Below are 11536 nucleotides of genomic sequence, written 5' to 3' on the forward strand. Positions count from 1 at the left end.
TTGCGCGGGGCGGAGCCACTTCGCCCGAGCCGCGCTGTACGTTGGGAAGCCCCCCCCCCCTGCCGCTCTGCATGCTGGGTAGTGTAGTTCTGAGGCGAGCTCGGAGAGCATGGCTGCTCCAGCTGTTGAGCTGTCACGCGCCTTCTGGGGAGACTCACCCGCAGCCGCCAATCGCAGCCAGACTCCAATTCGAAGTCACTGTCCTGTGGCCATAACGCGCCACAGGGCATCCAGACTGAAAGTCACAGTCACAACTGAGTTCAATCCAGACTGAAAGTCACAGTCACAACTGAGTTCAATCCAGACTGAGTCACAGTCACAACTGAGTTCAATCCAGACTGAAAGTCACAGTCACAACTGAGTTCAATCCAGACTGAAAGTCACAGTCACAACTGAGTTCAATCCAGACTGAGTCACAGTCACAACTGAGTTCAATCCAGACTGAAAGTCACAGTCACAACTGAGTTCAATCCGGACTGAAAGTCCCAGTCACAACTGAGTTCAATCCAGACTGAAAGTCACAGTCACAACTGAGTTCAATCCGGACTGAAAGTCACAGTCACAACTGAGTTCAATGCAGACTGAAAGTCACAGTCACAACTGAGTTCAATCCGGACTGAAAGTCACAGTCACAACTGAGTTCAATGCAGACTGAAAGTCACAGTCACAGCTGAGTTCAATCCAGACTGAAAGTCACAGTCACAACTGAGTTCAATGCAGACTGAAAGTCACAGTCACAACTGAGTTCAATCCGGACTGAAAGTCACAGTCACAACTGAGTTCAATGCAGACTGAAAGTCACAGTCACAACTGAGTTCAATGCAGACTGAAAGTCACAGTCACAACTGAGTTCAATCCGGACTGAAAGTCACAGTCACAACTGAGTTCAATGCAGACTGAAAGTCACAGTCACAACTGAGTTCAATCCGGACTGAAAGTCACAGTCACAACTGAGTTCAATGCAGACTGAAAGTCACAGTCACAGCTGAGTTCAATCCAGACTGAAAGTCACAGTCACAGCTGAGTTCAATCCAGACTGAAAGTCACAGTCACAACTGAGTTCAATGCAGACTCCCATCACTTCCAGCTCCCTGCGCTGCACTGGCCAGCAAGCAGCAGCATGTTCCCCAAATGTCTGTCAGACCTTCTGCTCTACCTCGCCCCTGAGAACAGGCCTGCACAGTGTGATGGAGATTCACAGCCTCTTGTTTTGAGGTGGGCAGCCCTGGTACTGTAGCATCTCACACAATGCTGTCTGCCAGAGGTGTAGTAGGACACTGTTCGCCTCTTCTGAATCTGCCCCATATTTCAGCACCAGTCATGCTCAGCTCATCTTTTTCTCTGACTAGCCCTCTGTGCAAGGATGATGTCTGCCTGCAGCATTCCCTGGTATAACCTTGGAGAAGTGACAGGTGTAACTGTGGAGAAGACACAGCTGTTGGCTGCGCTGTCATGGCCTTTCTTTCTTCCTTTGTCACTTTTCTCTCAAGAGTACATCTGTTCTTCCCAAAGCAAGCTTTGGCTTGGTGCATGGTGTTCTGTGTTTCACACCGAGTCATTTCAATTTGTTGGGTTAATGCATCCCTTTTTAACATGTACTTTCAATATATCTTTGAAATGCTTCTGCTTCCCTCTATAAGCCCTTCTTCCTCAATTTAATTGAGAGAAGGATACTTGTTTCAGGAGCAAAAGACAGGACTAGGCAGCACTTTAAAGACTAACAAGATGGTTTATTAGGAGATGAGCTTTCGTGGGCCCACAAAAGCTCATCACCTAATAAACCATTCTGTTAGTCTTTCAAGTGCTGCATAGTCCTGTCTTTTGTTTCAGCAAGACCAGACTAATACGGCTACATCTCTATTACTATGGTTTGAGGAGGTGAGTGATAGGCGTATTCAGAGTGGCCAGTATATCATGACCCGTGTTTCTATGCTGCTGATGTTGGCTAGAGAACACTGACATTAGTGCATTTGGCTTCTCAGCAGAATCTGAGAATGTTCCTGAGGCAGCACTGCTGGAACCATTCCAGTCATGTGGGATGTTTGTAGAATACCAAGGTTTCCTACAAACTGCTTTGTAAACCAAGATCTTACCTGTTTGTAGATAACCAACCCCTACCCATATTTAATTTAAATTTGCGTAGTCTTCCAAAAGATGTGCTGACACAGCAGAACCTGTATTCAATTTCTGTGTCAGTACCAGCTGTTTGGAAGAGGTGGCTGCCAAGGTACAGAAAACGATCCACATTTTCCAGAGGTTCTCCGCTGACGGTGATTTGTGGAGTATGAAGAGTAGTTTGTGCAGGGGAGGGCTGATGGGATACCTTTGTTTTCCCAATGTAGAGAGACAGACCCAGGGTGTGATAGATAACTGCAAAAAGATGTAGAGTGCTTTGCAGATTGGCTTCTGCGTGTGCAAGAATGACAGTCACCTGCATACTGATTAGTGATGCCATTTCTTTTAATCTTAGATTGTGTTTGGAGATATTGGAGATTGAGGAGTTGACCATCCATATGATACTCAATCCTGGTGCCATCAGGAAGGTAGTCATGGATGAGAATCAGGATCATGACAAGGTACATGGAGAACTGTGTTGGACCAATGACACCAACTACCGGGCATTTAAAAATGGTGGCGCCCGGGAACATGCAGATGAAAGCTGGGATATTTAAATCCCGGGCTTCATTTGCAAGTACAAATGACTACATTAGCCACTCTAGTTTGAACTAGGGTGGCTGGTGTAGACATACCCTAGTGATGAAAATGCATAGTTAGGTGCCAAGAACATAGCTTGGTGAGGTACTGTCCTTTAAACGTAAATTACTCTGTAATTTTTACATCTCTTCATTTCCTAATCCTGCTCTCACTGCACCTCTCACCAGTAGCCAGTGTCATACTAAACCTTGGCTAGCTCCTATGAATGCCTCTGAGTGGAATTAACATGGGACAGCAGCAGTGTTACCAACCCCAAGAGTTCAAACTTGAGCCAGGCCCCTCCAAATTATGAGACTGATTTAAAAAACTCAATTCACAAAATCACTTTTTTTGGTTTGGTTTGAAGATTTATAATAGCACATTTGGAGCTCTTTTTTTCTGGTTTTCAATATCACCACTCCTTGCAATTTTCCTGTGAGTGGCACAATATTTGGTGGCTATGTTAGCACCTCAGGTTATGGAATCAGATTCTTTCCTGAACATTTCAGCTTTCATTTGTTAAAAAAAGGTAAATTTTTGGCTCTTTTGGGTGCAGAGAAGAGCTCTAAATTGTGACCCATACACGTACCAGCCCCAGAAAGCAAACAAAAAGAAATCCAACTTTATTATTTTGAAATTTCATGATTTTTCAGCCAATCTCAAGATTTTAGGGGGAGGGGTCTTGATTCATTACTTTTAACACATTTTGAACCTTTTGGCTGCACTCAGGTCATATTTGCAAGCGTCTCTTCAAGAGAGGGCGAGGCACTGGAAGCTGACATTGGCGGGCAATTACACACCCCTTGGCGCTGGGGCATGACGAACTAGAACAAACCGAGACCGCAAGGAGCAGCCCTGCGCTGCCGTAGAGACCCGCGTGTTTATCGGGGCACGAGCTGTCCCGCGGGAAACCCGCCTCACGAGATGCCCAGGAGCGGAGATTCCCAGCGGGCAGCGCGGGGATGCCCGAAGCCCGCCGGCCGGGCTAGGACTACCCGTCCCAGAATCCCCAGCAGAGCCCGGCCCCCGCCAGGCAGCCATGGCCGAGGAGGCGCAGGGGAAGCCGGCGCTGGAGCTGGTGAGTGTCGCGGCCGGGCCGGGGCTGCCCGGCTGGATGCGGGACGCGCCGGGGGGTTCAGGCTGGTGGCCACGTGGTGACCCGCAGCCCGGGTCCAGCCCGCAGGGAAGGCGCGTGGCCTGTGCCCTGCGGATGGGGCGGGTCAGGCTCTGGGCTGGGGGCTGCCCCTGAGCAGAACGGCCCAGACCTGTGCAAAGCTGGTGCCTGGCGTGTGCCCCCCCCAGGGCACGTGGGTTCTTTTTATTTGCTTTCTGGGCTTTGAGCCTTTGGGGCTTATGCTCTCAAACGTCTCCCACTGCCTCTAGCGCTAGAGACATTACTCCTCACTTTAAAATGGAAACAGGTTCTCGCATGAATCTAGACATTGGGTTTTAAGAAAAACACTTGTGATTTTAGGCTACAGTTGGAAATCCTGCCTCCCCCTTCATCTCCTGCACAGTTGTCTCATTACTCGCCTTTTCTTCCAGTCTGTAAATTCAGATCCTCCAGATTATGTAGGCATAAAGTTACACACAGTTTATTGCTGTGACTGTATGCTTGTCATTGTAGACTTGGCCTGACTACTTACAACAAACTTTCTCCGTTAGGAAGCTTTTCCTGTTATCTCACCTCATTGTTTGCATCCCTATGACTCCTCCAGCAGCAATAGGGCTTCTCTTGAGTGAAAAATGCACAGCCTAGGTACCAATCTCCACAGGCTGGCAGTTATTGCTGGATCTGGAATGTGACTCCCAGTGAATGAGATCCAATAACCCCTTGGTATTCAAGGTCGTTGAGTATGGGCTTTTGTACTCTTCCTTGCAAAATTCCCTTTGAAGGCTGGGACCTTTGGGTGTGCAAGAAATGGAAGCAGCAGAACCTACCTAGGTTAAAACTAGCCCTTTGACCTTGCATATAATTAATTCCTAGCTTTTCCTTAGTGCAGTATATCTAGCCTTCACCTCGCTGGCAGTCTAGAAATCAGTGGGTCTAAGAAGAAAACTCTGGCTTTATCATTTTTTTTTCCTCTGGGTTTTTGTGGTAGACCATATCCCAGTTCCTCCAAAAACAAGCACATGGTCACTTTGAACCACTGTTTTCTAACACCATGATGAACAAAACTGAACAGCGAGTAACCTAGTTGTCCATGTGTATGCTTACAGCCATACCATGGGTAGGTGACCATGGTGCTGATGCCCAGTCATCAAAAGTGAGTCATTTTTCTAGTGCAGGCCTGGCCTTAGTTACTTTCAGAAGGGGTTTAAATCCTCTGGATACATAACCTTATTCTTGTGCTCTTGCCTTTCTGTCTCTGGCAGGTCCAAGCAGATGGGGCAGATGGAAGCTGTGTGACATTTGTGTTACATAATGAGGACCACACACTTGGCAACTCCCTCCGTTACATGATCATGAAGAAGTAAGTGGAGTGCCTGTGATTACTGGTACCACCTGAGGACCATGTTCCCTGTCTCTTGACATCTGATCCAGTACCTCTGGCACTGCGGAAGCTGGGTGAATATTGTAAATCTCCATACTGAAGCTTTTTAAACGAATGCACTGTGACTGTATCTCTGCGCCTCTGGGAACACATTTACTGGCAGACCTGGGAGTGCAGACAGCCAGTGTTCAAGTGAGTGTTAGAGAAGCTCATTTTGAATGTGTAAACACAGAGGCTGCGTCTAGATTGGCATGATTTTCCAGAAATGCTTTTAACGGAAAAGTTTTCCGTTAAAAGCATTTTCGGAACAGAGCGTCTAGATTGGCCCGGACGCTTTTCTGCCAAAGCACTTTTTGCGGAAAAGTGTCCGTGCCAATCTAGATGCACTTTTCTGCAAAAAAGCCCAGATCGCCATTTTCACGATTGGGGCTTTTTTGCGGAAAACAAATCTGAGCTGTCTACACTGGCTCTTTTGCACAAAAGCTTTGCGCAAAAGGGACTTTCGCCTGAACGGGAGCAGCATAGTATTTCCACAAGAAGCACTGATTTCTTACTGTAGGAAGTCAGTGCTTTTGTGGAAATTCAAGTGGACAGTGTAGACAGCTGGCAAGTTTTTCTGGAAAAGCGGCTGATTTTTCCAGAAAAACTGGCCAGTCTAGACGCAGCCAGATATTTATATCTGGAGCCTGATTCATATGCTCATCTAGTCAAAAGAATAATATTTCATGACCTACATGCCACTATCGAAACTGCACAGTAGTGAGTATTTATGAGGAACTTCTTGTCATGAATTCAAGCCCAAGAAGCATTCAGGGAGTAGTTCTTAATTTGATAATTTTAAAGGACAAATTGTGAGAGTCTTGTGAGCTGCTCATGATAAATCACCATCAGCAAACTAGTTGCTTGCTAGAAACTGTGTGCTTGGTACAGTGACCTTTAGCGTAGGGGGCCAGCAACAAAATGTGGGGAGGAGGACTATTGGCCATGGACCCAGGCCTTCCCCATCTATTGAACATCAGGAGCACAGCAGCAAAGGAACTGCCTGTGCTTAGCTTTCCTCATCCCCACTTCACTGCCCTGCTCCCTGGGCAGCCACAAAATCCCTCCACTACATAACAACAGCCATACTGGGTCCAACCAAAGGTCTATCTAGCCCAGTATCCTTTCTGCCAACAGTGGCCAATGCCAGATGCTCCAGAGGGAGGGATCACAACAGGTAATCCTCACATGATGCCTCCTCTCTCACTCATCTCCAGAGAAACAGAGGCTATGGACACCATTCCTACCCATCCTGGCTAATAGTCATTGATGGACCTTACCCCCATGGCTCCTATCTAGCTCTTTTTTGAGCCCTGTTAAAGTTCTAGCCTTCACCGCATCCTCTGGCAAGGAGTTCCACAGGTTGACAGTGCGCTGAGTGAAGAAAAACTTCCTTTTGTTTGTTTTAAACCTGCTGCCTATTAATTTCATTTGGTGACCCCTAGTTCTTATACTGTGGGAATAAGTAAATAACTTTTCCTTATTCACTTTTTCCACACCACTCATGATTTTATAGACCTCTATCATATCCCCCCTTAGTCTCCTCTTTTCTAAGATGAAAAGTCCAAGTCTTTTTAATCTCTCTTCATATGGGACCCGTTCCAAACCCGTAATCATTTTTGTTGCCCTTTTCTGAACCTTTTCCAATGCCAATATATATATTTTTGAGATGAGGTGACCACAACTGTACGCAGTGTTCAAGATGTGGGTGTACCATGATTTTATATAGAGGCAATAAGATATTTTCTGTCTTATTCTCTATCCCTTTTTTAATGACTCCTAATATTCTATTTGCTTTTTTGACTGCCCCTGTTCACTGAGTGGATGTTTTCAGAGAACTATCCACAGTGACTCAAAAGATCTCTCTCTTGAGTAGCTGTAGCCAAATTTGTCCCCATCATATTGTATATATATATAATTGAGATTATTTTTTCAACATACATTACTTTAGAATTATCAACATTAAATTTCATTTGCCATTGTGTTGTCCCATCACTTAGTTTGGTGAGATATTATTGAAACTCTTCACAGTCTGCTTTGCTCTTAACTATCTTGAGCAGTTTGGGATCATCTGCCAATTTTGCGACTTCATTGTTTACCCCTTTCTCTTGATCATTTTATAAATAAGTTGAATTGGATGGGTCCCAGGAAAGACCCTTGGGGGACTCCACTAGTTACCTCTCTCCACTTGGAAAACTGACCATTTATTCCTACCCTTTGTTTCCGGTCTATTAACCAGTTCTCAATCCATGAAAGGACCTTCCCTCTTATCCCATGATAACTTACTTTACTTAAAAACCTTTGGTGAGGCACCTTATCAAAGGCTTTCTGGAAATCTAGGTATACTGTATCCACTGGATCCCCCTTGTTCACATTCTTGTTGACCCCCTCAAAGAACAGTAGCAGATTAGTAATGCATGATTTCCCTTTACAGAAACTATGTTGATTTTCCCCAACAAATTGTATTCATTCATGTGTCTGACCATTTTATTCTTTACTATAGTTTAAACTAATTTGCTCGGTACTGATGTTAGACTTACTGGTCTGTAATTGCCAGGGTCACCTCTAAAGCCTTTTTTAAACATTGGCGTCATGTTAGCTATCTTCCAATCATTAGGTACAGAAGCTGATTTAAAGGATCGGTTACAAACCACAGTTAATAGTTCCGCAATTTCCCATGTGAATTCTTTCAGAACTCTTGGGTGAATGCCATCTGGTTCCGGTGACTTGTTACTGTTAGGTTTATCAATTTGTTCCAAAATCTTCGCTCCAGACAGGCAAGTCAACATACGGTTCTCTGGTCATCACAAACCCAGCTGTCTAGGTTTCTAATGATCAAATCCCCCACTACTAACACCTGTCTTTTCCTAATGATTGTAGTTCTCTCCCCTTCCCCGGAGATGTATTCTCAGTGCAAGAAGATACCATAACATCCTCTGGAAGGAGGGTCCCCACTATGTGATCATTTCCCTCTGCTCCAGTTGAATGTTCGCCTTCCCTGAGCCTTTCATCCTCCTTAACAGCACAGGGGCTGTCTGACCGGAGGTGGGACAATTCTCTAGTGTCTCAGAAAGCCTCACCTATGTACTTCTGGGCCTCCCTTGGCTCCTCCAATTCAGCCACCCTGGACTCCAAAGCCCGTACGCAGTCTCTGAGGGCCAGGAGCTCCTTGCACCGAATGCACACACATGCCACCCCCCGCCCATAGGGCAGATAATCATTCATGCTACATTGAGTGCAATAAACAGGAGAGCCCCCACTCTGCGGCTGGGTTTCTGCCTGCATTCTCTCCTACAGCTACTTAGGTTATTGAGAGGGTTTTTATTTAAATCAGGAAGCTTTGTTTTTAGTTTAGTTTAAAAGAATGGCCAGTGTACTCACCCTCTTCCAACTCCCCCACAAAATTCCCTGTTGGCTGCCCCTGGTCGCTTACACACAGGCTTATAAAGCCCTGGCCTTTCTGATAGCCCCGCCCGCTGTCTAAGGCTCAGCCAATGAACAGAGGGTTCTAGATTTCAAATCCTTGTTAAGAAGCTCACAGGTTCCAGCTGCTGGCCACAGTCCTTCAAACAAACAGCTCAGCACTCGAATCGCCAAACAAACAGACAAACACAAGTTCAGCACACAGTTTCTTTCAGGCAACTAGCAAGTAACCCCCAAACAAACACACACGACAGCCAGCCACTTACCTCAAACGTCCCGTACTCGCTCCTCCTTCACCTGGAGAACTCATATGTTCTTATGACACAGCACAGGTCTGCTTGTTTCAGAGGCTTCCTAAACAGGTCTCTGCATTTGGTTTGCTGCTGATACTGAGAGCCCACTCGTGCTTCCTGTTTCTGTCTCTCCTGTAGTTCTGAAGTGGAGTTTTGTGGTTACAGCATCACCCACCCATCTGAAAGCAAAATCAACTTCCGAATCCAGACCAGAGGTAGGAATGCAGCTGGGCTTCCCTGGGTCCCTTGCTATGTTAGGCCCTGAAATCATGGCCCTTCCAGACTCCCTCTGCGTGTCCTTGGTCCCACCATTTTACTGAGTAGCTGCAAGCACTATCCAGGATCAGTGTAGCTAGAGTAACAAGGAGAGAGCTGCTCACCATCATCCCAACCCAGTTGTGGCCTGTGTAGTAATCACAGAATCCTACAACTGGAAGGGACCTCGAGGGGTCAAGTCCAAGTACTGCTTGGCAGTACCAAGCACCATTGAGACCTGTGATGTCCAACCAGTTCTGGACCAGTAGTCACTGTAGTTGCTACTGCTATAGCGAACTAGCCACACTCAACCGGCCAAATAGCCACATTGTTCAAGCCAACTCACCACACCCTATCTGCCAAATAGCCACATGAGCAGGGTTCGACAATTAGGACAATCTATTCGCCTGTGGTGAGTAGATTTTAGCCCGGCATGACACCTCAGCACGATCAGCGCATGCGCAGCACGCCAAACCGCACGGCTGGCGAGTGGGGCTCGCCGCAGCTTGTCAAGCCCTACACATGAGGCTAGTATGTTGGACACAAGGGATCTATACCATGCATGAAAAATGTCTGTCTAACCTGCTCTTAACAATTTCCAGTGATGGAGATTCCACAGCCTCTCCAGGCAATTTATTCCAGTGCTTAATCACCCTGGGTCTGTCTACACTACCCCGCTAGTTGGAACTAGGAGGGTAATGTATGCATACCGCACGTGCAAATGAAGCCCAGGATTTGAATTTCCCGGGCTTCATTTGCATAAGCGGGGAGCCGCCATTTTTAAAACCCCGCTGGTTTGAACCCCGTGCAGCGCGGCTACACGGGGCTCGAACTAGGTAGTTCGGACTAGGGTGCCTATTCCGAACTACCGGTACTCCTTGTGACATGACACACGAAGGTGCAAATCCACTCTGTTCCACAATGGGCAAGTTGGCTCATTCCTGAGGTAAATAGCACCTCAAGTGGTGCACGCAGCAAGGTGCCCTCTGGTTGCTGTTCTTGTGCCCCTCATCCTAGCTCAATGTCCACACCAATGGGCAACCTACAGGACTCTCCTGGGTCTGCGTCCGCCATTGCGAAAGGAAGGCTGAGGAGCTGCTCCGTTTCCGTGCCTACCTCACAGTGTTGTCTCAGCTTCTGATGCTTGGAATAGTTTGGAAAGCTCAGCCAGAGCCTCTGACTTGGTTCCCAGCTCAAAGTCCCTGGAGAGTCTGTTGAGAAGAGCAGAGCCACTGGATTTGGCCAAGTCGTGCTATGGCCTTTGGGGGGAATTTAGCAGTGCTGCAAAGTGCTGCATTGCTGGCCCCAGAATGCAGAGCCCTCTGTCTGTCCACAATATAAACAGCAGGGCAAATTTCGCCTATGCTGTCCCCTGCCAAAGGGCTTCAGCCTGGACATGGGTCTTGGGACACCAGTTCCAGCCTCCACGATCCATTCAGTCCATGGATTCTTTTCTCAGGCTGATGTGGATGCTGGGCTGAGATCTGCCAAAGAGGGGTTGCCAAGGGGTTGTGTGATGGCTGGTGGCTACTGAGCTGGTTAGGAGTGGCAGGGCCTTTTGTCCCACCTTGGAGCCAGCCACACTTTCTGTGAATGCTTCTCTTTTTCTGAAGGGGGGCTCCCAGCCGTTGAGCCATTCCGGAAAGGACTGACTGAGCTGGTGGACGTCTGCCAGCACGTGCTCAGCAAATTTGAGGTGAGGTCACTGCCACCTTTCCCAATCCCCTTGCTCCCTGCCCCCCAGGACTGCCCCATTCCTTGCCCCCTTACTGCACCAAGCACAGGGGCTGTTGGCCTGGCAAGTGTGCTGCCAGGCATTGGGGGGAACAGAGGTTGCTAGGGTGGAGGGATGGAAGGGGAGGTGCTGGGTGCTAGCCTGGGCAGTCACTTGGAGACCAGACAGAAGGGGTTGCAGGGTTGGATCTGGTCCATGGGCTGCAGTTTGTTTCCCTTTGACCTAAACCCTCCAGCCTTTTCAAGCAGGAGCTCTCATCACATGAAAAGGACAATGTCTTATTGCCTTGCTGTGCCTTGGGACAGTATGTTCAGAAGCAGAGAGCCTCTCAGAGCTCCTCAGGCAGGGGTGTGGGTGTGTTTTTAATTCAGCAGACATTCAGCATTGACATTGACCATTTGATCTCGTTTGCAGGCGGGCATAAAGGAATATAAGGCCCAAAAAGAGGCAGAAATGGAGTAGCCCCTGCAGATGTCAGAGAACAGGATGGACATGTATATAGTATTGGATTATGTTTAATTCCTTTGTGAAAGAGGTTTTATTTTTTAATGGGAATCCCAGAGCAAAGCATGTAATTTCTCTAATAAACACTGTAAGGTTCA

The 11536-nt window shown here is 47.3% G+C and overlaps 1 protein-coding gene across 1 annotated transcript; it reads left to right on the plus strand.

Annotated features, from left to right (window-relative positions):
* Positions 1–3624: 3624 nt before the first annotated feature.
* LOC102449323 (DNA-directed RNA polymerases I and III subunit RPAC2-like) lies at positions 3625–11536 on the plus strand. Its single transcript, XM_014573306.3, has 5 exons — positions 3625–3772; positions 5071–5168; positions 9083–9159; positions 10813–10895; positions 11349–11536. Exons 1-5 carry the CDS (start codon positions 3734–3736, stop codon positions 11394–11396), a joined length of 345 nt encoding a protein of 114 aa, XP_014428792.1. The 5' UTR covers positions 3625–3733; the 3' UTR covers positions 11397–11536.

This window comes from Pelodiscus sinensis, chromosome 13 (assembly GCF_049634645.1).
Source record: "Pelodiscus sinensis isolate JC-2024 chromosome 13, ASM4963464v1, whole genome shotgun sequence".
NCBI lineage: Eukaryota > Metazoa > Chordata > Testudines > Trionychidae > Pelodiscus > Pelodiscus sinensis.